Genomic DNA, 12,427 nt, shown 5'->3' on the forward strand with positions numbered 1-12,427 from the left:
TATATCCTCAAGTCTCATGTAATTCAGGATGTCATTTTGTCTTACTGCTGCATAACATTCCATTATATGTATATACCACATTTTGTTGATCCACAAGTCTGTTGATGGGCATTTGGTTTGTTTCCATCTTTTGGCATTTATGGATAATATTAAATATCTGTGTGCAAAATGTCTGTTTGTGTCATTGCTTTCAGCTCTTCTGGGTATATACCAAACAGTGCTATTGCTGAGTCATAGGGCAACTGAATATTTAGTTTCCTAAGAAACCACCAAACAGTCTTCCATAGTGGCTGCATCATTATACATTCCCACCAGCAATGCATAATTGTCCCATAATTTCTGCACATCCTTTCCAACATTTATAGTTTCCTGTTTGTTTAATAGCAGCCATTCTTATAGGTGTGAGGTGGTACCTCATTGTAGTCTTCATCTGCATTTCCTTTATAGCCAGTGAAAATGAGCATCTCTTCACATGCCTTTGAGCCTGCTATATTTGCTCTTCAGAAAAATGCCTATTCATATCTTTAGCCCATTTTATAATTGGATTGTTTTTTTCTTTTGTTGTTGAGTTGTATGTTTTCTTTGTTTATACAGGAAATCAAACCTTTCTCTGATATGTGATTTCCAAATATTTTCTTGCATTGAGTTGGCTGCCTCTTCAGCTTTTTGATAGTCTTTTGAGGTGCAAAAGCATTTGATTTTGAGGAGTTCCCATTTATCTATTTTTTTCTTTTGTCACTTGTACTTTCTGTGTAAAATTTAGGAAGTTACTTCCTATTACCAGGTCTTGAAAATGTTTCCCTACAATTTCTTGTAGAAGATTTATGGTGCTAGTTCTTATATTTAAGTGTTTGACCCACTTTGTATTAATTTTTGTGTAGGGTGTAAGGTATGAGTGCTCTTTCATGCTTTTGGCTATTGATATCTAGTTCTTCCATGTCCTATTACTGAAAAGACTATCTTGTCCCACTTCAGAGGATTTAGGAGCCTTGAAAAAAGTGAATTGACCACAGATTTGGTGGTCTATTTCTGCTATCTTGATTTGATTCCATTGGTTAATGCTTCTGTATTTGTGCCTGTACCATGCTATTTTGACCACTGTGGATTTATTATATGTTTTAACATCAGGGAGTGTTAATCCTCCCATTTTCTTCTTTTTTAGGATGCTGTTAGCTATTCAGTGTCCCTTTCCCTTCCAATGAATTTGGTAGTTAGCTTTTTCAAATCTTCAAAGTAGACTGTTGGAATTTTGATTTGTACTGTGTTGAATCTGTAGATCAATTTGGGGAGAGTTGACATCTTAACTATATTTAGCCTTCCTATCCATGAGCAGGGAATGTCTTACCACCTATCTAGGTCTTATTTGATTTCTTTTAGCAATGTTATGTAGTTTTCTGTGTACAAGTCCTTTATGCCCCTAGTTAAGTTCATTCTTAAGTATTTGACTCTTTTAGAAGCTATTTTGAATGGAGATTTTTCCTTAACTGACTCCTCAGCTAGGTCATTCCTTGTGTATAGAAATGTTACTAATTTTTGCACATTAATTTTATATCCCACCACCTTGCTGAATTTATTAGCTCAAGTAACTTTGCTGTAGATTTCTCGGATCTTCCAACTATAGTATCATATCATCTGCATATAATGAAAATTTTACTTCTTCCTTCCCAGTTTGGATGCCTTTTATTTCTTTGCCCTACCTGATTGCTTTAGCTAGAACTTCCAGCATAATGTTGAATAAGAGTAGTGACAGTGAGCATCCTTGTCTTGTACCTGATCTTAGAGAAAAGGCTTTCAGTCTCTCTCCATTGAGTACAATGTTGGCTATCAGTTTTTCATATATTCCCTTTATCATATTTGATTCTTAGATTTTGGAGTGTTTTTGTCAGAAAAGGATGCTGAATTTTGTTGAATGCTTTTTCAGCATCAATCGAGATGTTCATGTGATTTTTCCCTTATAGTGCTGTATTATATTAGTTGGTCTTCTTGTGTTGAACCCTCCTTGCATTCCTGGTATAAACTCCACTTTTTCATGGTGTATAATTTTTTTAATATGCTGTTGGATTCAATTTGCTAATGTTTATTGAGAATTTTTGCATCTATGTTCATTAGAGTGATTGGCCTGTAACTTTCCTTTCTCATAGCATCTTTACCTGGTTTGGGTATTAAAATGATATTAGCTCCATAAAATGAGTTAGGTAGAGCTCCTTTTTCCTCATTTTTTTTGAAAAGTGTGAGCAGGATTGGTGTTAATTCTTTCTGGAATATTTGATATAAAATTCCCCTGTGAAGCCATGTGACCCTGGCTTTTCTTTGTAGGAAGATTTTTGATGACTGATTGAATCTCTTTGCTTGTGATTGATTTGTTGAGCTCTTCTCTTTCTTCCTGAGTCAGTGTGTCTAGCTTATTGGTGTATCTCCAGGAATTTGCCCATTTCATCTGTTGTCTAGTTTGTTGGTGTATATTTGTTCATAGTATCCTTTTATGATTTCTTTTATTTCTTTAGGGTCTCTGGTAATGCACCACTTCTAATTTCTGATTTTTTTTGCATCCTCTCTTTTTTTCTTTGTCAGTCTTGTTAGTGGCCTGTCAATTTTATTGATTTTCTCAAAAAAAAACCCAAAAAACAGCTTTTGGTTTTATTGATTTTACCTATTTTTCTTTTATTCTCCCATTCATTTTTCTCTGCTTTAATATTTGTTATTTCTCTTCTCCTATTTACTTTTAGGGTTAGTTTGCTGTTCTTTCTCAAGTTCCTCCAGGTTTGCTGGTAAGTCCTTGATTTTTGCTCTTTCTTTCTTTTTTTTTTTAAGTAGGCATTTAAGGCAATAAATTTCCCTCTCAGCGCAGCCATTGTTGCATCTCACAAGTTGTGATAAGTTGTATTCTCATTTTCATTCATCTGCAGATGGCTACTGATTTCTCCGGCAACTTCTTCTTTGACCCACTGGTTGTTTAAGAGTGTGTTATTTAATCTCCATATATTTTGTGAATGTTCTCAGTCTTTAGAAGTTATTGAGATCCAGCTTCATTCCATTGTGATCAGAGAAAGTGCTTTGAATAATTTCAGTGTTTTTAAATTTATAAAGACCTGTTTTGTCCTTCAGCATATGATCTACCCTGGAGAACATTCCATGAGTACTAGAGAAGAATATATGAGCTTGTGCTTTGGGGTGCAATGACCCATATGTGTTTTTTAGGTCTAATTCATTTATCAAGTTTCTTAACTTCTCTATTTCCTTGTTGATCTCTGTCTGGTTATTCTATCTATAGAGGAGAATGATGTATTGAAGTGTCCTACTATTATTGTTGAAACATCTATCACTCCCTTCAATTTTGGCAATGTCTGTCTCGTGTACTTTGGAGCTCCTTGATTGGGAACATAAAAATTTATGATTGTTATATCTTCTTGGTGAATTGACCCTTTAATTAGTATATAGTGTCTTTTTTTGTCTCTTATGATATCTTTATGTTTAAAGTCTACTTTGTCCAATATTAGTATAGCTACTCCTGCTTTCTTTTGGTTACAACTTGCATGGTAAATCTTTTTTCCATCCTTTCACTTTTAATCTATTTAAGCATATAGCTGAACTGTGTTTCTTAATCCATTCTGCCAATCTGCATCTTTTAACTAGTAAATTTAGTCTGTTAACATTCAAAGTTATTACTGAAAAGGCATTTCTTGATTCCACCATCTTATCTTTTTTATTTTATTTCTTATATCTATATATTCTTTTCCCTCTTTCTCTTTGTATTATTTAAATTACCCTTAGAATTCCTTTTAGTATTTCTTGTAGGGCTGGTCTCTTGTTGACAAATTCTTTCAGAACTGGGTGGGCCACGGTGGCTCAGCAGGCAAGAATGCTTGCCTGCCAAGCCAATGGACCCAGGTTCATTTCCCGGTGCCTGCCCATGTAAAAAAAAAAAAAAAGAAAAATTCTTTCAGAACTACTTTGCTATGAAAACTTTAATCTCTCCCTCAATTTTGAAGGACAATTTGGCTGGGTACAGAATTCTTGGCTGGAAGTCTTTCTCTTTCATGATCTTAAATATACCATACCACTGCCTTCTTGCCTCCAGGGTACTAGTTGTGTAGCCTTAAGTCAGTCTTATTTAATTTCCCTTGTATGTAGTAGATTGTTTTTCTCTTGCCACCTTCAGGATTTTCTCCTTCTCTTCAATATTTAACAGACTGATTACTACGTGCCTTGTGGAAGGCCTATTTGGATTTATTCTGTTTGGAGTTCTTTGGGATTCTTTGACTTGTATATATATGTTCTTTATGATGGTTGGGAAGTTTTCCCCCAATATATCCTCAACTACTCTTCCTAGCCCTGTACTCTTCTCTTCTCCTTCTGGGACATCAATGATTCTTATATTTGCATGCTATGCTTTGTCTATCATTTCCCTGATTTCCCATTCAATTTTTTCCATCTTTTTTTTGCCATTGCTGTTTTGAGTCTTCAAAGTCAATTATCCTGACCTCTATATCATTTATTCTTTCTTCTGTCTCTTCAAATCTGATGTTGTGTGCCTCTAGTATGTTTTTTATTTGTTCAACAAAGTCTTTAATCTCTGTGATTTCTGCTATTTTTCTATGTATTCTTTCAAATTCCTCTTTGTGCTCTTCTACTGTCTTCTTGATATCTTTTATGTCATTTGCCGTCCCACTTATTTTATTAAGTAGAATTGTATGAACATCTTTCATTAGTTGTTCCAATGTCTGTGTCTCCTCTGGTGTGTTAATTTGATCTTTAGGCAGGTCTATATCTGTCTGCATTTGATATGCTTAGTGTTCATCTGATGCCTTTGTGGCATGTAAATATCTTGATTGATTTACTTTGGGAGTTGATTTCTGTCAGTAGCCTAAGGCCTTGTGTTTGTGGGATGGTTGTACAGCAGGGAGCAGGGTATGAGGTGGAGCACCAGTGTGGTGCTTTGTTTCAGGGCAGGTGTGGGTGCAGGTTGGGGATGTTATGCTGATGCTTGTGAGTGTGGGCACCCAGTGGCCAAGGAGGATGTAGCTGTGCGGGTGTACCAGTCTGTGAAGTGTAGCCCTGGTGTGCACTGGTGTAAAGCATGGGGCCCTTTGTGCACATGTGTAGAGCTGTGGCAGCTGGTCAGCATTATGCCTTCATGGACTGGGGACAGATGTGACACAGCCTTGCAGGTTGGCACTTTCTCAGAGCTTGAAAGTGAGGCTGAGGGCTGTGAACGTACATGGTTCTAGGATTGCTGTAAAGTGCGGTTCCCAGAGCTGAATGACATGAATGGAGGCTTATGCACATGCGTGGGCCTGGGAGTGCCATAAAGGGATATGCTGCTCAGAGAGGGTGGGATAAGGCTGTGTGACACTGTGGGCAGGGAGCAGAGGTAGCTTATTTATGGAGATTAGTTCCAGCAACCTTTATGCCCTGGCAACAGCCTGCAGGGAACAACAGGGGTAGGGAGTTCTCAGGAGCGGTGCAGGAGAGGTGCGTTGGACTGCACTTTGGGTGGGGTTGTGGGGCAGGTATGTGCACTGGAGGCTGGTGGGGTGGGGGCGCCTGGAGCACGAGCAATGGGAGCTGGTGAGAGGGTTCAGGTGCACGGGGTGTGGGGTGAGTCGCCAGTCATGGGGCTGCACTGGTGAGGGTACCACGCCCAAGAAATGAGGCCAGGCTTACTTCCTGGTCCTGCATTCCCATCCATGTACTCCCGTGGGCTAGCAGACTCCATGCCTCCATGCCAGGCTCCAGCTTTCTGCCTCTCAGTTTCCCCACCTCTGTAACCAGGGCTGCCGCATGTGGTACAGAAGTATCTCCCAGGTTAGCTGCACTCCCAAATTGCTGCCTCAGTCACCCTCCTGCCCCTTCTCTAACTTTTCCATAGAGCGGGACTAAGTTCAAGCTACTTTATTCCGCCATCTTCCCTGTAGTCCCACATTATCGGTTTTTTAACTCTTTTGTTCAATTCTTCTCTTACCTTTCTGTCTGTTCTCCACAGAACTATCTTTTTGAGATAGATAATGTCATCCTCTGCTTAAAACCTTCTAATGCTTCCCCATTGCTCTTTTAATAAAATCCACAGTCCTTACCATGGTTTACAGTGCCCTTAGAGCCCTGTGTCTTGGTGATCTTGATGTTTGTTTTTTGGCTAAATAATCAGAAGTGCCTTCCATAGCAACTAATTGGGGAATAAAGTGAGGAAATATAAAAATATTTCTAAAAATCTATCATTATATTATTATTTAGCAATAATTAGTAGCCATAATAATTCAATAATTTAACAAATATCTTTCCATAGCCATGAGAAGTTGTAAGGAGCCTTATGTCAGAAATAGATAACCTTAAATAGAAATGTTTAAGTGAACTTTTAAGGGATATCCTAGCTCTGGAGCTCTTATACAGGCATAATAGAAATTAACCAATTGGTCCATAAAATTGGGAAAATACTCTTTCTGGGGGAGAAAAATATTAGCTTAATGTTAATTCTACAAAATTACTAGTTTTGTTGGTTGATTACATTTTCCTAAGTGATCTTGGCCAAATCACTTAAAAATTCTGAGTTCCTTCACAAACATGAAGTTTAATAATATTACTTATTTCTCAAAGCACTTTTGAAAGTCAGTGTTAATAACTGTGAGCCCTCAAGTTCAGGGCCCAGGCTGTATCAATTGTTTAAGTTCACAGCTCATTTCTTTCTTTCTTTCTTTCTCCTTTCCTTTAAAGTGCAAAGCTCTAAACAGGATGATCCATTGAAGAGTCAACTTATCGGCTTGCTACCACTATAATTCCACTCAAAGAAAAACCCAAGGTGAAAATGAGATGCTTCTCTAGAGAAACATCTACAACAGAACTCTGATAGCTTCCATCACCCCAATACTCTTAGACTTCCTTTTTCTTACATATGAACTTTACTAAGAGCAGATACTTAATTCAAGCAAGCTGTTAATCTTCATTTCTAAATTTGGCACAATATCATACTCAGTCCCTCAATGCCTGCTAATACACAGGGTGGTTAGTATCATTTTCAGTCTCTGTTAAAGTCAGGGTGAAAGTAATTCACACTGCTTCAGAAGAGACTACAGAGAGACATCAGAAGGAACTTCCTGATACCAAGGATCATTAAGCCCTGGAGGAGCAGGACATAAAAGGAGATGCATCAGCTTTCATTTGAAAATAATTAAATGGTGAAATAAATTGAATAAATGGAGCTTGTTTATAGACAAAAGGATAGAGCAGTTGTCCTTTCAAGGTGGCCTCTGACCCTCGTCCTCTATTCCTGATATCATTCTTGGGCCAAGAAATGCTCCTGAGTTCCTGCTTAATTTTTTGTTTGTTTGTTTGTTTGTCTGCATGGGCTAGCACCAGGAATTGAACCCGTGTCTCCAGCATGGCAGGTGAGAATTCTGCCACTAAGCTACAGTCGCACTGCCCTCCTGCTTAATATTTGACACCCACAAAAGCTACCTGCACTTCCACCTATAATAAAGAGCAGTGTTGTGTAATTTTTATTCTGTCTTCTCTTTTATTCCAAAGTTACCAAATTGGCCTTCATTCCTTTATTTTCTGGTACAGGATGAATCAAGAGAGGCCCAAAAAAGATATGCTTTCTAAATCATCTCCCCCTGCTCAATTTTTAACAGGACAGCAGGATGTCACATGCTTTTTTCTCAGTTTCTGCATAGCTGTCTTCATGTCAGCATTTCTGAGTGTGTAGATGAGGGGGTTCAGCATAGGTGTGATCACTGTGTAAAAGACAGAAACCATTTTATCCACAGAAAAGCTGCAGAAGGGCCTCAGGTAGATGAATACACAAGGCACAAAGATCAGGCTGACCACTGCTAGGTGGGAGGCACAGGTAGAGAGTGCCTTGCCCTGGCCTTGATGGAAGCGAGTCCTCAGGGTCATCAGGATAACAGCATAGGAGGCTATCAAGACCAAGAAGCAGATGAGTGATAGCAGACCACTATTCGAGACCATCAGCACCTCGATCACATAGGTGTCCCTACAGGCCAGCTTGATGACCTGTGGGACATCACAGTAGAAGTTGTCCAGCTCATTGGGGCCACAGAAGGGCAGCTGGATGACCAGCATAACCTGTGTGATAGAGTGGATGAACCCCCCACACCAGCAGGCAAAAACTAGCTGAAGGCATAGCTGGCGGTTCATGACTCCCAGGTAGTGCAAAGGATTACATATGGCAACGTACCTATCATAAGCCATGACTGTCAGCAGAAACATCTCACTGGCTCCCAGAAAGTGGAGAAAGTAGATCTGGGCAAGGCATCCCAAAAAAGAGATGGTCTTGCCCTGCTGTAGGAAATCCCCTAACATCTTGGGCATGGTAACACAGCTCAGACATAGGTCAATGCAGGAGAGATGGCTTAAAAAATAGTACATGGGAGAATGGAGCAGAGAAGCATCAGCCCACACTGTCACCACTATCAAAAGATTGCCCAGGACAATAGCCATATAAAGCACCAAAAACAGTAAGAAGAGAAAGAGCTGCAGCTCCCAGGAGGATGATAGACCCAGAAGAACAAATTCCATCACCTAAGAATCATTTTCTTTTCTCATCAAGTCAAGAATAACAAGTGACCTAGAGAAAGAAGAACTACATTAGAACAAAAGAAATGTAATTTATATGAAAGGCAAAAAAAAAAAAGAGTTATCAACATTATGAGTCTTGTCATTCATAGCGTTATAAGCTGGGGTGGAAAAGAGTTTAAGCAAATTCCATGAGATAGAGAATTACAACTTGTAAAGATAGAACAAGGGACACTTTGGATCTCTTCCAATTTTTTATTCTGGTAATGTCTTTAAATTACATTTGCAACAAAGGAAGGGAGACAGTGACCTGAACAGGAAAGCGTGAGAATTATTATTCTATTTTTTATAAAGTAGAATAATATACTTTCATAAAATATCTTTCTGTAATAAATGATCTCGATTGAATGCCCAGTTCCAACACTCACAATGGAGTGACTGCATGCAAAGCATGAAGGCTCTCTGAGTTTTACTCTTTGCATAGTCAATCTAATGTAAAGATAATAATATCTTAAAGGATGTCTTGAAAATCAAATGTAATGTCTATGAGCACCACGAGAATAAGCTTAGGTCTCTCAAGGAAAGTAAATATGTCTTCTTCAGCTTTAAAACCATGCCACAGTGCTTACTACAAAGAAGGTGCTCAGTAATGTATCAAATTGAATGAAGAATGGTTTGTAAACTACGAAATGCTGTGTTGTACAAAGGTTAGTTGTTGCTATAAATGTATATGTAAGAAAACTCAAATCAGTTAGGAAGGATTGAAAATAAGTCATGTTCTTTGTTTTTTCTATTATCCCAGGTATCAGAGGTTGCAAACACTATACACATTGCATAGGAAGAAATTAAATATTTACCTTTAAAGTTTCAGGGAATATCCCAATCAGGATGAGTAGGACAGAGGATGGAACACATCAATCACCAGGAAAAGAGACAATGGAAAATGGCCCATATCATTAAAGTGTGTACAAAAGCAACCCACCAGGACACATTGAGTAGAAAAAGATAACAAGAAAAATCAGAATCCTGCTATTTTTGAACATGGGTACATTTCTTCCAGGAAGTGAGAATTAGTAAATGCTCCTTTGTCTAGATTAGGGTATTTGCAGTCTAGAACTAACTCAAGGCAAAAAATGAAATGAGACAAAATTTGTCTTTTCTGTCCCTTGATTCTCTCAAGTCATTCAGGGAAAGTCATCTGACAAATTTGCCATGCCAGAGTGTCAAGGAGAATGCTTTTCTACATAGAGAATGCAGAAAAATACCAGAATGTCAAGGACAAAAGTTAGCTCCAAGAAATCTCTCTGCAGATCATTATTTCAAGAAAAGCAAATGAGAATGATTTAGGGCCCAAGGAACTTTTAGATCCATCACACCAGATATATCACCACCCTCTTTTATTTTTTATATACATTTTTATTTCAAAAATCTTCACATACATACATTCCATACATGATGTAAAATCAATGGCTCATAATATCACCACATAGTTTTGTGTTCATCACCATGATCATTTTTTAGAATACTTGCATCTCTCCAGAAAAAGAAATAAAAAGATAAATGAAAAAAACTCATACATACCATAGATCTTACCCCTCCCTCTCATTGACCACTAGCATTTCTGTCTACCCAATTTATTTTACCCTTTGTCCTTCTTGTTATTTATTTATTTTTAATCTGTATTTTTTTTTACCTCTCTCCATACCCTGGATAAAAGGAGTATCAGACACAAGGTTTTCACAATCACATAGTCACATTGTAAAAGTTATATCTTTATACAATTGTCCTCAAGAATCAAGGCTACAGGCGGGCCGCGGTGGCTCAGCGGGCAAAGTGCTTGCCTGCTATGCCGGAGGACCTCGGTTCGATTCCCGGCCCCAGCCCATGTAACAAAAACGGAGAAACAGAATACAATAAAACAAGAAAATGTTTAAAAATGTTTCCCTTTCTTCCTTCCTTCCTTCCTTCTATCCTTCCTTCTCTCTGTCTTTCCTTTAAAAAAAAAAAAAAAAAAAAAAAAAAAAAAAAAGAATCAAGGCTACAAGTACACAGCTCAACAGTTTCAGGTACTTCCCACCAACCACTCCAATATCACCACCCTCTTAACCTACTTACAGAGACAGGTACGCTATTGCATCTAATTCTTTAGTTCTATAATCTCATAATTAATTGAAGGAAGCACCTCACTCTCTAGAGGAAGTGTGGATTAAACAAGAATGTGTAAAATATATTACAAAACAAATGATTTCAAAATAAAATATTTTTAAGTCTTAGTCTGATTTACCTCTTTAAAATAATATTTATTATTAGAGAATTTCTATACAATAAACATTTTGAATAGTTCCTGGAAGATTACTGTAAAAAGATTTATTTGTTTTTCTTTTTTGTTGTAGTATGTGATAGGATTTTGACTAATATAAAAATCTTTACCTTTTCATAAAATAAAAACAGATGATCCTATGCCTTGGTTATTTAAGTTGTAATCAAGGTAGGGACTGAATTCTGGTTATTTTAGGATTTTTTCACTGACTCAAGGAATCTGCTGCCTTCAGATAACATGAAAACATGAAGGTCAACCAATGTGGAAAGTTTAATTTCTATGTTAGTAAAATTGCTGTTTGGTGGAGACATCTTTACAGCTCCTATTTTTCTGACTGATCACAGTAAGAAATCTCAGGCTGTGATTGTCCTGTGGAGAATAAAAAGAACAGTATTTCCATCAGCATGATTGAGTGCCCACCCCCAAAACCACTTTCCACCACAACACAGTATCCCATACCAAACCCCGTGGGGGCTCAGGAAAGCTACATCCAATAATGGCAGCTCGATGATCACATTGTTAGCAGTGAGATCAGACCCTAACAAGCATTTCAAGTTTCACAACCTAAAAATAACCTAGAGAATTTGTAGAAGTTAAAAATATATATTTTTAATTTTAATGTATGCAAAATAAGTCAAAGTTGTGGAGAATACGACAACTGTAAGAAGCGAAAGAACTTTATGGAGAGAAAGAGGACAAAATCAAGTTCTTTAAATAATCAAGGGCTACTTATGGAAAGCTGAGTAGCTATGCTCTAGTTTTTCTAAGCAGGGAACCAGAGAGGTTTATGAGGAAAATACTGAGAGGGGAATAAAGATTTGCTCATGGGAGTTGATGTGCTTCTTTTTTTAATAATGGAGTATATCATATTTTGATATTTTGTTTCTTTTTTGCTGTGTTGAGCTAAAATTGTTCTATCTTAGAAGAAGAAACTGAACCACACTGAAGATAAAAATAATGAGGTGATAGTTGTAGGTTAAACACCATGCAAACTTTTTTCAGGGGTATCAGATGCATTTTCTATTTTCTCCTAAAACATCAAGAAAAGGGCACATAAGTTGCAGGTTGTAACTGTGATGCTATTTCCTATTGAGAATGCATAATAGTTCTGCTCTAAACATCTCAGCTTTTTCATTCTTCTAATTTATATCAGATTTGGGAAAAATGAAGAGGATTTGGCAAAAAGCAACTGAAATAATTGAGGGAAGAAAAATAACATCTAGGAGGGATTATGGCAGAATTAGGTAGTCCTAAGAAAATATCTGCATGAATCCAATACCTTAAGTTATATAAAATTTATCATATCATAGCCAAACTTTGCAACTGCTTTACAAGATACCACAATCCTTATAATTTTTCTCATGCTACGAGAATGCCACTGCCTTGTGAACACTTCTAAGTATGAGCCTAAAACATCAAAACTCACGTGATCATTTAAAATTTATTTTAATATTTTTATTGACAAATCTTCACAAGCATACAGACATCCATGGTATACAATCAATGGATCTCTTAAATTTAAACCTGATAAATGTCAGAGTATATAGAAAAAAGAAGTAAGGACAACAGAAGGAATAA

The 12,427-nt window shown here is 37.3% G+C and overlaps 1 protein-coding gene across 1 annotated transcript; it reads right to left on the reverse strand.

The window, feature by feature from the left end:
• Positions 1–7,618: 7,618 nt before the first annotated feature.
• LOC143655005 (olfactory receptor 4Q3-like) lies at positions 7,619–8,559 on the reverse strand. Its single transcript, XM_077126588.1, is given in 2 exon segments — positions 7,619–7,644; positions 7,647–8,559. Coding segments are annotated over 2 exon segments (939 nt in total).
• Between the last annotated feature and the right edge of the window lie 3,868 nt (positions 8,560–12,427).

Source organism: Tamandua tetradactyla, chromosome 14 (assembly GCF_023851605.1).
Source record: "Tamandua tetradactyla isolate mTamTet1 chromosome 14, mTamTet1.pri, whole genome shotgun sequence".
NCBI lineage: Eukaryota > Metazoa > Chordata > Mammalia > Pilosa > Myrmecophagidae > Tamandua > Tamandua tetradactyla.